Source organism: Paroedura picta, chromosome 13, assembly GCF_049243985.1.
Source record: "Paroedura picta isolate Pp20150507F chromosome 13, Ppicta_v3.0, whole genome shotgun sequence".
Lineage (NCBI taxonomy): Eukaryota > Metazoa > Chordata > Lepidosauria > Squamata > Gekkonidae > Paroedura > Paroedura picta.
Window position 1 is genome coordinate 38,981,597 of NC_135381.1, and position 19,280 is coordinate 39,000,876.

Consider the following 19,280-nt stretch of genomic DNA (forward strand, 5'->3'; position numbering starts at 1 on the left):
ATAAAAATGAAAGGGGAGAAGGAGGAAGAGGAAGGGGAAGGGACAGAGGATTTCCCCCCCCCCCCGCTGCCAGCTTACCTGAAGGTAGGCGGAGGGCGGAGAGGCATGGGTCTGGCCAGCTTGTCATCGTCCCGGGGACTTCTGGCCAGTGCAGGGGCAGGCGCGGTGGCTCCAGGGCACGGCGACACTGTCCCTGGGCCTGCTAGAGGGCCGCAGGAATGTGCGGCACCGTCCGGAGGCTTCTGCTGGGCCCTGGGGCAGCGTGGCCGCGTCATCGACACACTGGGGCTGTCCCTGGGCCTGCCAGAAGCCTGTAGGCGTGTGCGGAATCGCAACAGGATCCATAGAAGGTAATCAGGGGTTGTTTGGTAGGGCTCTCTGTGTCTCTAAGTGTCTCTCTCAGGCATCTGAGAGCACAGTGGCTAGCGTCCAGGGAAGGAGGGCGGGAGCTGGAGAAGGAGGGCCAATTCCATCTTGGCCCTATTCCATCTTGGACAGCCAGGACACTCTCCACCCCCCAGGGCTGTTTCGCAGATATTAAGAGGAACAATGGAATGGATGGATAAGGATATGCAAGACAGGTTTCTAGAACATTTGACATTTTGGACTTTATGACCTTGGTAAAGAGAAAAGCTGTACGTAATCACACGTATAGGCTGGACTTCAGGAGCGTAAAAATTTTAACAAATGTAAAGTTATGTTGGGTAGAATCCCATAGTCAATAAAACTTAAGGTGAAGTCCAAGAAGTCTGGGAGTTTCTCAGAAGCGAAATACTGAAGTCACAATTGCAGACAATTCCCTTGAGAAGTAAAACTGGGAGGAATCCTAAAGGAATTTCCTCCAGGGCAGGCTGGATTCTGGAGATGTTTGGTGGGGGGAAGAACACTTGAGCATGAAATTGGGCTCATTGTGAGTAGGCAGGTAGTTGTGAGTTCCTACATTATGTGGGGGTAGGACTAGATGACTCTGGAGATCCCTTCCAACTCTATGATTCTGTAACTAGCCCAAGGAACAGTCCCCTTTTTCTATTGCCTCCACCTAATAATCTGAGGCCATTACCCCATCTTCCTAGATTAATCATCCCTCAACATAGGAAAATATTTATGCTATGTCACCATAATATGCTTCCATCAGCTTTCAGGGAAGGCTTATTTAAAAAAATATATATATATTCACAAGCAGTTGTATGGATCTGTAAGGATGGGAGCATTGAAGCATTAGAGCATGTACTTCCCGAACGCAAACTGTACGATCAGATTAGAAGATTACTTACTTCTGCCACGGCTAAATTTGCACGGAAGGCAACTAAAATACGGGCTATCTGGTTGATATCGGTGTGAAGATAGTGTTAGTAGCTGCATTGTGTTTTAATTTGAAATTGCATTAGCTTCCACGGTTTGGAATCTTTTCCTATGTTAATCTTTGCATATCTAGCGTATTTGTATTGTAATTGAATTTTGGTCTAGTACCGTATTAATAAACTTACAAGCCCAAGGCCACCCGGTTGGCTGCATGTGAAGGAGCTGGGGATCCATCCTGGGTCTCCAGATTAGAACCATTACACCAAATTTTGGGGATGTAATGCAGGAAGACATTTTCTATTGAAAGAGAGATCCTGGGCTCTGGTGATTGTCTTTTGTATTCACAATGAGGGCTACAACACAATAATAACCATAACTGTAAATTTGGCAGCCCCCTTTAAAACGAATGTTTTAAGGGAAACCAAATATTTTAACCCCTGAAAAAGAAATGCAAGCTATGTATTTAAAATGCCAGAAAGTTGCTTTACACCATTCACACTTCTTAGTTAAAAATATATTGCAATCACAGGAATAATTCAAATGATTTTGTTTTAAAAGTGAAAGTGCCTGGAACATTAAAGGAATGTTTGTTTGAAGAGGTAATTAAAACAGTTCTACATCCATACAGATTAAGGGCCCTGTGGAGTTACCAGATTCCTGAAAGAAAATGCTGAAGATTCCAGGAATTCTCTTGGAGGTAAAATGATTAACCAGCCTTTTGTTCCTGATCAACAAACACATCCTGTACGGGAGTTTGTTTTCATTGGGTGATGGACTGAACTTTGTACTTGCATATTGCTTTTCCAAATATTTAAGATACTTGGATATATCTTTGCAGTTGTTGAGATACACTGAGCAACAACTAGTAAGTAAAAAACAAACCCACCTAGATCTGTTATTCAAAAATAATTTATAATTTTATTTATTGGTCCACAGTTTTGTTTTCCTGCAGTATTTAAGTTTGCCAACTTTAAATTCGGGGATGGAGCCTGGGAGGGTGGAGTTTGCGAAGGGGAGGGGCCTTGGACAGGTGGAATGCATGTCGTCCTCTTCCCAAAGCCAGTCTCTCCAGGAAAAGTGGAATAATTTTAAAAAACCCCAAATAAGTAATAAATAAGTGATTTATATAGTTTGGACTTGGTGCAAACTTAAATGGACTCCGGGGAATGGTAGAGGTCAGGAAGGCCTGGAGGGTCATTGTCCATGGGGTCGCGATGGGTTGGACATGACTTCGCAACTAACAACAATAGTTTGGAGATCTATTATTATTATTATTATTATTATTATTATTATTATTATTATTATTATTATTATTATTATTATTATTATTATTATTATTATTATTCAGTTTATAGCCCGCCACTCCCCTAAGGCCCGTGGCAGGTGACAACATATAAAATCATAAAACCCCTAATACATAAAATCACTTATAAAACACATATACCCTACCCTACCCACCCCAACCATCCCCACAGGAGATTCCAGGAGATCTCCAGTCATTCCAGGAAATCTCCAGGTCCCACCTGTAGGTTGGCAACCGTATTTTCAGTTTAAATAGGTTGAAAGTCAAAGCTCCCATTGTCAGATACCAGGAGGTAGGATGCTGAAATAGTGTTTCCAAAGTAGTGTGCAAAGTAGTCTATCTAGCACATAACATTTAAAGAGAGCCCAGTTGTGTCAGATACCGAATGGACAATAATGCCCACCAGAATGGAAAATCAGCAGGGGAAAAGAGTTCTGCCCCCTTCCAATTCTTATAGAGCTGGTTTTCTACTTGGGAGGGAGGGTTAATGTAGGGGAACATTCCACAGTGCAATGCCCCACAGAATTGGTCACTCCAGATAGGGAAATTCCCAGAGAGGATGGAGTCTGGGGAAGGTGGGGCTAGGGGAAGGGAGAGATCTCCACAGAACACAAAGGCCACAGAGTCCCTCCTCCAAAGCAGGCATTAGGGGAATTGATCTCTGTGATCTGGAGATCTCCAGGCCCCACCCAGAGGTAGGTCAAACATAAACCTTCCCTGCTGTTCCAGTCTACAGGTTCCTCCCCCACACACACACACACACCCCTCTTTCCCCTACATGTGTATACCAGTCAGAGTGTCTGACCACCTTTTCTTTTGCAACCTGCACCAGTCACCCTGTCCATTTACACCTATGGAAACTATTTTCCCCTAGAATGGTAACCATTTTGAGAAGGGATCTTTGGCATCCGGCCGTAATCAGAGCTGTGACACAAAGCCACCAATCAACAAAACAAACCCAGAGGTTTCCCAAAAGCCACGTGAACTGAACTCTGCACTGAACTGGGATTTAAATCTGCCGGTGCCGAAGGCACTGCCAGGTTGGCCCTGTTGAAATGGATCGCATTACAAGTTTAATAGTCCTAGTCAATGCTAAGGAGCCTGAAAGTAAGCCTCACACATCAGCGGGCCTTCTTCTGAGCAGGCATGCATAGGCTTGCATTGTGAGATATTGTTTAGCATTTTTAATTATAGAACAAATCTGAGCTCAGGGGCACCTGTAAAACCAGCACAGTTTTATGCTGGGTATAAGCTTTTGTGTGCACACACTTCTTCAGATGTGTAATTGTATTTATTGAAGAACAATTTAATTCTATGGTATTTAATTGATTAGTTAAAATACTTTAGATTGAGTTTTCTTATGCTAGTAGCATTAATGTATTCCCCCTTTAAAACCCAGTTTATTTACTGACTGAGTAAAGAAATACTTTTGGGTCTCTCCTTAATCTGTCATCTACTAATATCTACTAATATCACCAAGGGAACAATATCACCAATATTATGCTGTTACCATATTATTCCGGAAAGCCTGCCTTTGCAATCCTTAAAATACTAGTTGGAAAGCACAGATGTTCATAACCAGTATCAACCACTCATTTAAATACACGCATATTATTTCAGCAGATGGCTGATAACGAAAAACACCATTGCTTGGCACCTTAATATTCATGCACTTTTATCTGAATGGATGTGCACTAGCATCTACCCTTGTTCATAGAGTTCCAGGGACTCTGTGGGGGAGATGAGCACTGAAAAATGCAAAGGTAATTATTGTGTCTGTACTCCTGCTGAGGACTGAGCTTGAGGTCCAAGACAGAATTCCTACAGGAAAATTAGCCAATGTGCGGCTAGATTCCATCTGCCAGATCCAATCAGTTTGAACTGACACTGACCTATTGCGTACACTGGAAGGAAGATCTATTGTTTGCTTGTATATAAGTTCCAGGAATGGGGAGCGTTCTGTTGAGTTTTGACTCTTGCACCATCATGCTGGGGTCACAATAAAGAGCTGAAATGAACTCCTCATGTCCTGGCTTCCTTAAACTCAAAGGTCCAACAGCAACAATTCACATTAAAAAGTTAGCAAGGCTTCCTCTAAAGTAAGCTGACCATCTGTACTGCCTTTGGCGGGGCAGTCCCGCATTTGGGGCTTTTGCCCCGTGCCCTGCGGCGTTTTCAAAATGTCCTGCGGCATTCGTATATTTTTAAAACAATTTTTAAATTAAATTTTTTTTTTGCCTGCACGGCATGCAGCCCACTAGACAGCCTGGCCTCAGGAGGCCCCCGCGCAGGCACCTGGGCTCCGGGACGGGGCTTCCCGGCTAGCTCTGCTGCCGCCTTTTCCTCCGGGCCTCCCTGCCTCCTCCAGGACCTGGCCTTGAGTCTTCTTCCCTTGACCCGGGCTGCCGCTGCCCTAAGGCCAGTCAGGGAGGGAGGAGGGAGAAGGGAGGAAGGGCCTGTCTCCGCCACTGTTGCCGTTGCCCTGCTGCCCTTCTAAGGGTCGGGGGGAGGGGGGGCCGCCTGCCACCACCACCACCACCACGGCGCGTCCTGCCTTGCAGTGCCAGATATCACCTTACTGTAAAGGCAAAGGGACAAAATAGGAGTAGTGGTTTAACAAGGCCAGGAAACAGAAAACTGAGACTGTAACTAGGGTTGCCAGGACTGGGTTGGGATATTCCTGGAGATTTGGGAGAGTTTTGAGAAGGGTTGGGGCCTCGGTGGGTTATAATTCTATAGAGTTGAAAGCAGACAGTTTCATCAGGGGAACTGGTATCTGTACTTTGGAAATCAGATGTAATTATGGAAAATCTCCAGCTACCACCTGGGGACTGGAGACCCTAGTACAGCAGGGATGTCTGTCTTTTCAGACCCTTAATATTTGAAAACAGCCATCAGGTGTTCAAAATACATCTCAGCACTTGAACTTTAAAAAATGGTGTCCATGCGTAAGCACTGACAGTGACTCATCCACACAGCCGGAGATTTGATTTTTGAAAACCCCATGGAATGAGCTAAACTGTGAAGAATGACAATGGAAGCATCTCACAGCAGCATCAGGAGTTCCGAAAGGCTCAAACAAGCACCAATGCTAGAAAATAGGCAAGAAGGAGGACGAGGAGGAGGAGGAGGAGTTGGTTCTTATATGATGCTTTTCTCTACCCGAAGGAGTCTCAAAGTGGCTTACAATCTCCTTCCTTTTCCTCTCCCCTCAAGAGACACCCTGTGAGGGAGGTGAGGCTGAGAGATCCCCGAGATTACTGCTCGGGCAGAACAGTTTTATCAGTGCCATGGTGAGCCCAAGGTCACCCAGCTGGCTGCATGCGGGATAGTGCAGAATCCAACCCTGCATGCCAGATTAGAAGTCCACACTCCTGACCGCTACACCAAAGTGGCCCTCATTTGGAGCATATGTCTTTGAGCCCGCACATTCTAAGTTGGATGGTACCTTTTCCAAAGGGCCTTGGGTTCCTCTTCTGTATCAGGTTGGGAAACACAGAAGGAAAGAAGAGGCTGTCGCCTAAGTTTATGCAAATCTTGGAAGCAGAATGTGGTTTGATTAGAATGACCATGCTCTTAGATAACTTGAGAGATCTCACTTTCTTTAGAACATTGTTTATATAATGATTTTTGCCCTCTGTGTTGGCAATCCCAGTTGGTAAATAATTTGCTAGCGCCGAACAACCAAGAATAGCACACCTGGCCTTCCTTCAGGAATTGTGCTTCCAGCAATTGAAAGTTATTTATTATTTACCATACTGAAACTTCTCTATGAGAAAAAAAAATGCCTGATCTAAACGAGGGAGGCATTAGAAGAAATTGTTGTAATGATGAGATATCCATGGGTTCTGGAAACATCCACAGGTGATTTCCTAGATTTATACGCGGTCTGGGCCCAGTGTACCTGAGAGACCCTCGCTCCGCCTATACCCCCAAAAGAGCATTACGCTCCACCACTGCCAACTGGCTGATGATCCCTGGCCCCAAACAAGCACGTCAGTCCTCAAGGAGGGCCAGAGCTTTTTCCATCCTGGCCCCCACCTGGTGGAATGAACTCCCTGAAGAGATCAGGGCCCTGCCTGAACTCCCACAGTACCGCAGGGCCTGCAAAAGGGAGCTCCTCCACCTGGCATTTGTCTTAGACCGACCACAGGTCCCCCTCCACCTCTGACGTCCCCTCCATGGCCTGAAGCAGCCTGACCTCTCTAGGGGGTTTAGCTTGTTATGTTGTTATTGTTGGGATCACTGAAGTTGTTGTTTAGAACCACTGTTGGGTTGCTATTGTTGTATATTGACTATGTTGTATGTTAACTCGTTCCATGTATCCCCCTATGATGTTGTATGTAAACCGCCCTGAGCCATATGGAAGGGTGGTATAGAAATCAAATAAATAAAATAGAGTTGGAAGGGGCCATATAGGCTAGGGAAGGTGATTTTGTGAAACCCAGTCAAAATAAGCAAAATAAATTCAAAATGATTTAGTGCCCTGCAGTGGACACATGGACCTTGAAGAGATAATCTGAGAAACACTCTACAGAAAACCAACACAAAATCTGGCAAACCAGGTTTGATTCCCTGCTCCTCTTGTACATGCAGCCAGCTGGGTGATCTTGGACTTTTCACAGCAGTGATAAAGCTGTTTTGACCGAGCAGGAATATCAGGGCTGTCTCAGCCTCACCCACCTCACAGGGGGTATGTTGTGGGGAGAGGAAAGGAAAGGCGAATGTAAGCCACTTTGAGACTCCTTCTGGTAGAGAGAAACAGCATATAAGAACCAACTCTTCTTCTTCAGCCCTCTCAGCCCCACCTCCCTCACAGGGTGTCTGTTGTGGGGAGAGGAAGGGAAGGCGACTGTAAGCTGCTCTGAGACTCCTTCTGGTAGAGAAAAAGCAGCATATAAGAACCAAACCTTCTTCTTCTAAATAGGGACATAGGATTATTATCTCATTGCAGATGATAATTTTCTGCCCCAAGCATTTGACCTCTGCTCTGATCAAGCTGATTACAGTGCACTGTGTACCCTCTGCATCCTGAGTTCCTTCCTTGCAACATAAAATCACCAATGTAAAATCACCAACAAGACAGTGGCAGATTGGCACATCATATATAACAGACCTCATTTACCCTGGAGAAAATGGCTGCTTTGGAGGGTGGATTCAGACTGCTGTGATCCCTGCTCTCTCCAGATCCTGGTCTGGTGATCCTATGGAGAAGAACATTCACTCAGGTGCTACCTTGCCATTTCTGCATTGAATCTCCCAGAGTGCACATTAATACATACTGGAAAATAAGTGGACTTGTGTTTCTTTGAGACCATACAAAATTTAGCCTCTAAATCCCTTTAATCAACACTTGGGGAAAGGTGGTGATAGGGAAGAAAGTACATTTTCTGAAAAAGCAATCTAATACAGATTGTACGGTGTGGAATAGGCCAGTGTAGTTAATGTCCTAAGAAGTTCTTGTGAACATTATGTATATGTTTCTATATGTTACTATAGCCCACTTTCTCAGCTATGATTGGTCTCAAAATGGTTTATATACAGAAGCTTTCCCTTCCCCACAACAGACACCCTGCAAGGTGGGTGAGGCTGAGAGAGCCCTAATATTGCTGAAGAAGAGTTGGTCCTTATATGCCACTTTTCTCTACCCAAAGGAGTCTCAAAGTGGCTTACAACGGCCTTCCCTTCCTCTCCCCACCACAGACACCCTGTGAGGGAGGTGGGGCTGAGAGAGCCCTGATATTACTGCTTGGTCAGAACAGCACTATCAGGGCTGTGATGAGTCCAAGGTCACCTGGCTGCCTGTGGAGGAGTGGGGAATGATACCTGGCTCGCCAGATTAGAAGCTGTCACTCCCACCCCTACACCACGCTGGCCGAGGACCTTGAATGTCTCAGATCCTTGAGACTTGTGGATGTCCAGCATGCTAACCTTAAAAGGAGCCACTGGACTCAACACTTTGTTCTGTTGTTTCAGACCAAACCCAGTCCCCTATTTGACTCCGACAGGATAGTGACTGGATTTGCCCTTAGCCGTAAAACTTGCTACATGGCTTTAGGGCAGGGGTAGTCAAACTGTGGCCCTCCAGATGTCCATGGACTACAATTCCCAGGAGCCCCCTGCCAGCATGGACATCTGGAGGGCCACAGTTTGACTACCCCTGCTTTAGGGTAAAGTGACCAGATTTTAACATTGGTAATGCGGGACACCATTGACCGGGGGGGGGGGGTCTTGATTAAAATTTGGTCTATATGGAGCAACAGAATTTTTCATAGAACGCAAAAATAGTATTGTGATATATATTTTTTTAATTTCAACCTAAGTACAATTTGCCAGGTGCCCCCAGATGTCCCTCCAAAACTGGGACAATCTGGTCACCTCTGAATTCTCTGTATTGCCCTAGCCTACCTTAGAGGGTTGTTGTGAGGAGCGACCATCCATGGTCCTCTCTGCTCTTCCGAGGAAGGGCAGGATTAAGATGTGATACCTCATGCAAAATTGGACTATTGATCTATCTAGCGCAGCACTATCGACTCTTGTCCATGATTGTCCTATTACTGGAAATGTATTGTCTACTTGCAGTAAAACAGTTTTCGAAAAAAAAAAAAAACCCCGCATCTAAAGCAAAAAATCCGGCTGGCAGCGACTGCCCACGGTCTCCGGAAAAGCAAATGCTAGGCATTCTGCACATGACCAGATGCACTCTTCTTGAATCATGAGTCCTAGGTGTGTGTGGGGTGGGACGGGGACGGGGGAGCTTCAAAACTGGCCTTTTAGGGCGACACAGCAACCTTTCGGAGCAGCACCTCACTTTCGGCGTGCCTACTCGGGAGTAAACCTAAGCGGGGCTTCCTCCCCTGCGCCTGAGAACCCGGCGCTTTGGAACCCGCGCATTCCGCCCTCCCGAGCGCCTTCTGACGGAGTTTCTCCCCCATCCCTTCCCTTAGCCGCCTTCGGTTGCCGCGCCCGGCCGCTCTTTCTAGCCCGGCCCCTTTCCCTCCTTTCCAGGCTTCGCCGGGCGAGCGTCGCGGCGGCAGGGCGCATGCGCGCGGGCCGCATTCCATCATGGCGGAGCCGTCTGACAGGGGCTGCTGCGACGCTCCGCAGCGCCGAGCCTGAGGCGGAGGCTCCCCCCGCGCTGGCCGCCGCCCTCAGCGCCCCTCGCCCGGTGAGTGCCCACCCCGCCACGGCCCTGCCTCTCGGGAGGCGGAAGAAAGGCTCTTGGGCCTAGGGTGGGGTGGGTGACGGGGGGGGGCAGGTCCGGGTGGGCGGAGCCCCGGAGTGGGCGGGGCCAACCTCCCAGCCTCTCCCTTGGCCCCTCCAGCCCCCTCCCCCTCTCCAGCCCTCTTCCCCTCCCCCTCTCCATCTCAGCCCTTAGACCAAGGGTGGGCAAACGGTGGCCCCTCCAGAGGTCCATGGACTACAATTCCCATGAGCTCCTGCCAGCATTCGCTGGCAGGGGCTCATGGGAATTGTAGTCCATGGACCTCTGGAGGGGTTCCACCGTTTGCCCACCCCTGCCTTAGACCCCCTCGACTGTCATTCTTCCTGGAGTGCCCATCCGGACCACCCCCAAACAAGGTGACAGCCCTGACCCCACCGAATCCCTGCTTTCCCCAGGCCCACCGCCTCATTTCCACTCCTTGCAAGGCTGGCCTTCCTAGGATAAGGATGAGGGGTCCTCTGCAAGAGATGGGAACGAGGCGGCAGTCTGGACAGGGTTACAGAAAAGTTGCGAGTGGGGGTAAGGAGGGGGGGCTAGTTTGTGGAGGGTGGTATTGAGATAAGGGCTGGGAGGGAGATTTTTGGGCGGGAGGAAAGTTGGGGGGGGGTTAGGAGGCCAGGATGTGTGGGGGTGTTATTGGGAAGGGATTGAAATCCAGGGGGACGGACGTGGTTAAGGTGATGGGGGCAATCCGTGAAAAGGAGCAGGGCGGTTGGGGGATGGTTTGGGAACTGGGGGGGCCGGGTGATCCATGGGCCTGCAAGAAGCGGTTTGTGGGAATTGTGTGCAAGCAGGGCTGAATGAGGCTAAGAGGCAGATCTCTGGAGTGATGAGTATTATTATAATAATAATAAATAATATTGTGTGCAAGGCTGGTGAACAGAGCCATGTGTAAGATTTTAGGGCTGTTTGTGCCTGAGGTGGAATATTTTGTTGGAAAATACAGGTAGCTAAATGGAGAATCACGCTGTGGGGTAGTTGGGGTTGTGGGGTGGATGTGTTTTAAAAACAGAGGGCTGCCTGAGCACGCCAAATCCCGTTTTAGTGGACTAAAGCAAGCAAACCCTAACTAAGTACCCCTAGTGTGAAAAAACTGCATTCCCCCCTCCCCCACCTAATATACTAGCAAGTCCTTTGCAAGGCAGTTGGAGCAGATCTGACCCTGCTATTGCAGTCTGTTTTGGGCAGAATTAAGTCTAGGAGGAATATTGGATCCTTCCTTCTGATTATGGTTGCTGGTTATTGTTTAAATGGCTAAAAGGAGTGATCTTTCCTTTTCCACTCTCCTCTCCACCCCCTTCCCCAGTGCTGCTGTATCTGAATGCCACGTAGCCTTCTAGCTATTCCCCTTTGATTGGAGTGTGTGTCTTGCTATTAGATACCCAACACCTCTCCCAGCTTTTCTTGTGGTGAAAAGGTAAGTACAGTGAACCAGAGGTTCCGGATAAAGTATTTTACTTTTTCCTGCTTCCTTGCTTTATAGTGTGTGTGTGTGTGTGTGTGTGTGTGTGTGTGCACATGGCAATCAGTCAAGGTGAGGATTCTGTCGTGACTGTTCTTTAGTTGGTACCTGCCAAGAATTGTTGTCCTTAGACTTTGCCTGTACTCAGTTATTCAGGGTGAGTTGCATTTGATGTGAATCCTTGCTTCTAGAGCAAAACTGTTTCTTGCAAAACCCCTTCCCCAGCATATGGTAAGTAGTGTGTATTTCTGAAATTGTGTAAGGCTGGCAGGTGTACTTAGCTTATTGTTCTCAGTTTTTCCTGTGTGCAAGCATTTCTGTTTCATGGCTTTTTCAGTATATTTTTAGAGAAATGGGGAAAGGTTTGTATTTTTCTGGCTCTATTTGAGCCTTTAATGAGATATACATATGAGTCTCATGCCAGCGATTTCCTGATTCATCTTTGGAATTTCTAAAAATTGCTGACAGTATATCCTTTGTCCAGGCATACCCTGATAAATACTCAAGCACATGTAGGATAGCAAATTTTGTAATTTAAGTCAAATACCTACCTATCACCACAATGTTTGTCTGTTGAAAGAAACTCAAGTCATTATAAATACTGTTACTATTCCTGTGCTTCCAAGCAGTCGCTAGAGATAACTCCTTCAATTTATACCAGGAGAAGGAATAAAGGAGGGACATAAAAATGGGGAAGTAGTTATATTTTGTTGAATCCAAGTGATAATGTTAGGCATATTGCACTTGCTGCAAAAAAAAAAAAAACAGATTCAAAAATCTTTGAATCTGGTGTTTACTGGTCCAAGCCATAAGAAGCCTTTGGAATATATCTCAGTGATTCAAGTCACTAAATTGCCTTGTTTCAGTGTGTTAGAACAATTTTTTCTATTTAATGAAAGACAATTAAGTATCTGATGAAACATGTTGAGATGTACCTTGGTAAATTTCTGGTTAATGTCTCAGCTGAGTCCCCAACTTATTGGGGAGGGGGAACTTTAGATGGGGCATTCTGTCAACCCTCCTCCACAAATCCTAGTGGCCTGCTATGTAGGGCTGTTGTGATAAGATCTGTGAAGTGCATAACAAAAATGCTAAATAAATATCAGTTTATTAGGTTTGTACATTAACTTTAGAGCAGCATCTTATGATTCAGGTACCTTGTGAGGTAAACTAGGCTGAGTGATAGTGATTTGTTTCAGCAGGGGGTTTTAATGTTACCTATATGCATTAAAGAGCCTCTTGTGACGCAGAGTGGTAAGGCAGCAACATGCTATCTGAAGCTCTGACCATGAGGCTGGGAATTCGATCCCAGCAGCTGGCTCAATGTTGACTCAGCCTTCTATCCTTTCGAGGTCGGTAAAATGAGTACCCAGCTTGCTGGGGGGCAAACGGTAATGACTGGGGAAGGCACTGGCAAGCCACCCCATATTGAGTCTGCCATGAAAACGCTAGAGGGCGTCACCCCAAGGGTCAGACATGACTCGGTGCTTGCACAGGGGATACTTTTACCTTTATATGCATTAAGGAGCCTCTTGTGGTGCAAAGTGGTAAGGCAGCAGACATGCAACCTGAAAGCTCTGCTCATGAGGCTGGGCGTTCAATCCCAGCAGCTGGCTCAAGGTTGACTCAGCCTTCCATCCTTTCGAGGTCGGTAAAATGAGTACCCAGCTTGCTGGGGGGTAAACGGTAATGACTGGGGAAGGCACTGGCAAACCACCCCGTACTGAGTCTGCCATGAAAACGCTACAGGGCGTCACCTCAAGGGTCAGACATGACCCGGTGCTTGCACAGGGGATACCATTACCTTTTATATGCATTAAACTTGTATACTCACATTTCATTTGCTATGCCACATGAGTTCTCACTAAGTATGAATTTCTCGGAATGTATTAACATATTCTTTCAGTAAGTTTCCAACTCTTCAGACCGTTGGGCTTGACTGTTGGACAGCATTAGTGATCTAACCATATAATGCATGCATAAATTAATATCTATTTACCTGACTTCTATTGTTTATGATCCTCCCAAACTCAGCCTATCTTACATGAAAAATGAATTGGGTTTATCTTATTAGATTCTTGCGGTAACTTTAAATTGGTTAGGGCAGGTAACCGTGTTGGTCTGAAGCAGCAGAACAAATTACAGTTCAGTGGCACCTTTAAGACCAACAAGTTTTATTCAAGGTGTAAGCTTTTGTGTGTACTGAAGAAGTATATCTGCGCATGATAGCAGATAATACAATGAATAAAACATTGTCGGTCATATAGATGCCACTGGACTCAAACTTTGTTCTCCTAAATAGGACGTTAGACTAAATGTACTTAGCATAGAGGTTGGTTCTAGACATAGCTGCGTGGGGAATTGAAAACTAGATCTTCCTGCTCTAAGCCCAGCACTCGATTTTCTATACCATAGTGGTGCTACTAGTAGTAAGTTTACAGTTGTTTGTTTTTTGTTGGTAAAAATGTAGCCCATCACTGTTTTCCTTATCTTGACCAAAACCAAATCAACCCACCTGAAACAGAAAAAGCCAAACCAACCAATACCAAAGCAATGAAACAAGAACCAGAACTAGGGCACACAACCCTAGGAATCAAACAGTTGACAACCCCAGGGAGAAAGCACAAAATCAGTCATGGACATTTATTTATCCGAAGTGGACAAGTTGCTAGGCTCAGTTAGGGCGACCACTTGCCCCCTTGACCCCTGTCCATCATGGCTCCTCAAAGGAGGTGGCCAGAAGATAGGAGGCCAGCTCAGGGATATTATCAACCTCTCCCTGGAGTCCGGGGAGTTCCCTGAGCAGCTGAAGGGGGCAGTGGTTCACCCTCTCCTGAAGAAATCTACGCTGGATCCGCGGGACCCTGCCAGCTATCGCCCAGTGTCGCACTTGGCGTTCCTGGGCAAGATGGTTGAAAGGGCCGCGGCAGACCAGCTCCTGGCATTCTTGGAAGAAACTTCGGCATTCGATCCATATCAGTCTGGCTTTCGACCTGGCCACGGGGTGGAGACGGTGCTGGTCGCCCTGTTGGATGACCTCCGTCGCCAGCTGGATAAGGGCGGGTCGGCAGTGCTGGTTCTTCTGGACCTGTCGGCCGCTTTTGACATCGTGGACCACAAGCTGTTGGTCCACCGCCTTGCCGGCACGGGGATACGGGACACAGTGTTACGCTGGATACGCTCCTTTCTCCAGGACCGGACCCAGAGGGTTGCAGTGGGAGATGAGTTCTCGCATTCCTATAGTCTCCCTTGTGGGGTCCCTCAGGGTGCGGTCCTCTCCCCCACATTATTCAACATCTTTATGCGCCCTCTGGCCCAGCTGGTACGGAGTTTTGGACTGGGTTGCCACCAATACGTTGATGACACCCAGCTCTATCTCCTCATGGACGGCCGCCCGGACTCCCCCCCGGAACCATTCGCCAGATGTTTGGAAGCAGTGACAGAATGGTTCGAGCAAAGTCGCCTGAAACTCAACCCCTCCAAGACGGAGGTCCTGTGGCTGGGACGTAGGGGGCAGGACCAGGAAGCGCGCTTACCCACCCTGGCAGGGACGCAACTCACCATCACGTCCCAGGCCAGGAACTTGGGTGTGGCCATTGATGCCTCCCTGACTTTGGAGGCGCAGGTCAAAAAAGTAGCGGGCCAGGCGTTTTTCCACCTTCGCCAGGCCCGACTATTAGCGCCCTACCTGTCCCCCGAACACTTAGCCACAGTGATCCATGCAACGGTCACCTCCAGAATAGATTTCTGTAACTCGCTCTACGCGGGCCTTCCCTTGTCCTTGATCCGGAAACTTCAGCTAGTGCAAAACGCAGCTGCTAGGGTCCTCACTGGCACATCTTGGAGGGCCCACATCCAGCCAGTGCTGAGGCAGCTGCACTGGTTGCCAATTGCTGCCCGGATCCGGTTCAAGGTTCTGGTTCTAACCTTCAAGGCTTTACGCGAGTTGGGACCCACATACCTGAGGGACCGCCTATCGCCCTTTGCCCCTCGCAGGGCCTTGCGCTCTGTGGGTGAAAACCTGCTGGTCGTTCCCGGCCCTAGGGAAGCACGCCTGGCCTCGACCAGGGCCAGGGCCTTTTCGGTCCTGGCCCCGACCTGGTGGAATGAGCTCCCGGGAGAGCTGCGGGCCCTGCGGGATCTTTCAACATTCCGCAGGGCCTGCAAGACGGAGCTCTTCCGCCAGGTTTATGGTTGAGGCCGGGGCTGATAATAGATCTATGCCTCCCCCGGGGACTCGGGTTCTGGACCCGAAGCAAAACATCATCAGGACCTCCTCTCCACCCGCTAGTAGTGGGAGGGAGGGGGGGGGAGTTGAGCTGCCATTCTTGCCATGCCAGCAATATTGGCAATGTTATTATTGTTTTATGGGGTTTTAATGGGGAATTGCGATATTGTTACCCGCCACGAGCCGCAAGGGAGTGGCGGGCTATAAATCTAATAATAATAATAATAATAATAATAATAATTTATTTATTTATTTATTTATTTATTTATTTATATGCTGCCCTCCTCGAGGGCTCAGGGTGGTTCACATAAAACAATACAGATAACTTACATTAACAACAATTAAGTGAAGCAACAAGCAACATGGAAAAGTAGAAAAATGTGGGTAACATTGAATTAACTCATACTGATAGTCCAGTGGGTTGAGTGGAATTCTGGTGAGTGCCATAGGAGGGAGGCTCAGTAGAAGGGCCCTTGGGAAGAGCTCCCCCCCCCATATGCACCCTTCCATGGCTGAACAATCTGACTTCCCCAATGATTTGTCAGTGTTACTGTTCTTTTAAAATACTGTTCTGGTTGACATGCTTTGTGATGTTATGATTGTTATGTGACATATATTGTTATAACATTCTATGTAACTATTTTACAACATGCTATGTAAACCACCCAGAGCCGTATGAAAGGGAAGTATAAAAATCCAAATCAATAAATAAATATAAAATGATACATTTGTATCATTCATATAGGCACCTTATCGTGAACAATTCGCCTCTGACACTGATGCTGTGCAACTCCAGGTCTATTAATAATAAGACCCATGCCTTGCAAGACTACTTTGGAAATAACATGGACCTGGTGTGCGTGACAGAGACCTGGGTCAGGGAGGGTGAGACAGTCACTCTTAAAGATCCAGCCCCTGCTGGATTCTCTGTCCTCCATCAGTCTTGGACATAGTCTGCACACAATAGATAATGCACTTTCAATGCACTTTAGAAGTAGATTTTCCTGTTCTGCACAGGAAAATCCAGCTGCCAAAGCATATTGAAAGTGCATTATCCTATGTGTTCAGAATGGGCCTTGGACTGTGGGGCAGGGAGGAGGGGTGGCAATTCTAATCCAAGAGGTTTTCTCCTTCAGGGCTCTCCCTGCACTGTCAATTCTAGGAATTGAATGTGTAGGCGTTGGGTGGGACTCAGCCAAGAGTAAGACTATCTTGTTGGTGTACCATATGCCCAGTGCACCTCCAGACACCCTGCCAGCTCTTCTAGAGGAGGTAGTGGCCTAGATTCCCTAGATTATAGGAGACTTTACGTCCATGCCAAGCTACCACCCTCTAGAAATGGGCTGGAACTAATGTCAGCCGTGGTGACGCTAGGGCTCTTGCAATTTGTAGTTGGTCCTACTCATCAAGCAGGCCACACCCTGGACCTCATTTTCGGTATGGGGCTGAACATGGATCTGTTCTCAGTTAAGGGTTTGCAGTGGTCAGATCACTGTGCTCTGAAGGTCCGGCTAATGCTGCCACCCCCTTCTTAGTTGGGCGTCAAGCAGATTTCAGCTCACCCATGGAGACTTATGGATATGATTGGACTCCTGAATGCTTTGTGGAACCCCATGCATCCCAGCGCTTCTCTAAGTGGTCTGGTCAGTGACTGGCATGACAGAATGATGGCTGCCATTGATGAGATTGCTTCCCGATGTCCTCTACGCCCCAAAAGGGTTCCTTGGTATGTTGAGGAGCAAGAAGAAACGGGAACTGAGATGAGTGGAGCAAGTCTCAAGGAAGTTTCGAGAACATCTCATGGAATGCAGTTGAGAGCCTATGAGACAATGGTGAAATCGGCAAATTTTACTAGATTTGGATCCCATTTGCTCACTCACAGACACACAAATATTTAGGATAGTTTGATCTTATACGGCCCTGGAGAAAGAGCACCAAATTATAACCAATTGGACATCAGCTGTGAGGCTTTTGCATAGAAATCTTGACACTCCCCCCGACCTTCCTCCAACCTTAGATACAGAAAGTGAACTAGAGGCCCCTTGGGCATCTTTTGAGAGTACACTGAGTAACTTCAGATGACTCACGCTGACTGAAGTGGACAAGATGCTAAAGGCAGCGAAACCAGCCACTTGCCCTTTAGACCCACACCCATCATAGCTGCTAAAACATTCGATTTAAAAGTAGAGACTTCCCTCTGGGAGATAATTAACCTCTCCCTCGCAACAGGAGAATTCCTAGAAGAGCTAAAAGAGGCAGTGGTTTGCCGTCTGCTGAAAAAACCATCTCTGGACCAGTGACAAACTATCAACTATCATCCCGTCTCGCACTTAATGTTTCTGGGGAAGATGCTTGAAAGGGCTGTCACGGACCAACTGTCAGCATTCTTGGAAGAAGCTTCCATCATGGACCCATCCCAGTCAGGTTTCCGGCCTGGCCATGGGGTAGAAACAGTGCTGGTTGCCCTGACGGATGACTTCTGTCACCAGTTGTACCAAGGCAGGTTGGCGTGCTCGTGTTATTAGACCTCTCAGCAGCGTTCGACACAGTCAACCAAGAGCTTGTAGCTCACTGCCTTGGTGATGCAGGGATCAAAGGGACTGTCCTTCAGTGGCTGATCTCCTTTCTCTGGGATTGCAGAAAGAGGGTAGCAATAGGAGGGAGTTTATCAAGCAGCCAACAGCTTGCATGTGGAGTCCCTCAGGGAGCAGTTCTCTCTCCAGTCCTCTTCAGTATCTTTATTTGCCCTCTTGCTCTACTAGTGCAGAAGTTTGTGTTGGGTTGTCACCAATTTGCTGATGACACCCAGCTCTTCCTCCTGATGGATGGCTGCCCTGCTTCTCCCCCAGAAGGATTAGCCAGCTGCCTGGAAGCAGCGATTAGGTGGCTCAAGCAGAGTCCTCTGAAGCTCAATCCTTCAACGATGGAGGTCCAGTAGCTGGCCAGGAAGGGCCCAAGCGAGGAAGCGCACCTACCAAACCTGGACGAAATGCAGCTCACTCCGCCAGGAACCTGGGCATGATTCTTGATGCCTCCCTCTCCTTGGAGGCTCAGGTCACGAGAGTAGTGTGGCTGGCATTCTTCCACCTGTGCCAAGCGAAACTGCTAGCGCCCTACTAGGCCCTGGAGCATCTAGTCACAGTGATCCATGAGATGGTCATCCAACCCATGGGGCTGTCAGTATGCTGTAGTTGAATTAATGTTCTCCTCATTGTTCTACTGTTGTATTATATTGTTCTATTTGTTATCACTGTATTGTTATTGTTTATAACTATGGTTTCCTGATTTTATGTAAGCCACCCTGAGCCTCGGGGGAGGGCGGTATGTAAATATAATAAATAAATTTCTAAACAGAAGTACTTCACAATTCTGTCTGAAGATCTGTCCTGCCCCTTTCCCCTGCAGACATAATCACATTACTATGTGGGTGCTTGTCAAGTGTTTGGCAAAGCAGCTACATATTATTTAGTATTTGTCATTTGTCATTAATCATTAATCATTAATGATTAATCACTATTCATTGTTTGTTGCTCGTTGTTCATTATTATTTATTTATTATTTATTATTTACCACTATTTACTATTTATTATTTATTATTTACCACTATTTACTATTTATTATTTATTATTTATTATTTATTATTTATTATTTATTATTTATTATTTATTATTTATTATTTATTATTTATTATTTATTATTTATTATTTATTATTTATTATTTATTATTTATTATTTATTATTATACTTGGAGTTTTTGGGA

The 19,280-nt window shown here is 46.8% G+C and overlaps 1 protein-coding gene across 5 annotated transcripts in view; it reads left to right on the plus strand.

Annotated features, from left to right (window-relative positions):
* The first annotated feature begins 1,978 nt into the window (after positions 1–1,978).
* LOC143822763 (fibronectin type-III domain-containing protein 3A-like) overlaps positions 1,979–19,280 on the plus strand; it is a 92,748-nt gene continuing 75,446 nt past the window's right edge. The window contains exons 1-2 of one of the 5 annotated variants that reach the window (XM_077308317.1): positions 9,688–9,773; positions 11,137–11,247. Coding sequence is in view for 1 of the 5 variants with exons in the window: in XM_077308314.1 (XP_077164429.1) it covers positions 9,648–9,773 (126 nt within the window). In the remaining 4 variants the exon portion in view is untranslated. Of the gene's footprint in view, positions 2,000–9,620; positions 9,774–10,162; positions 10,187–11,136; positions 11,248–19,280 lie in introns of those variants that run through there. The other 4 variants (XM_077308318.1, XM_077308314.1, XM_077308315.1 and 1 more) reach the window with 4 other exon arrangements.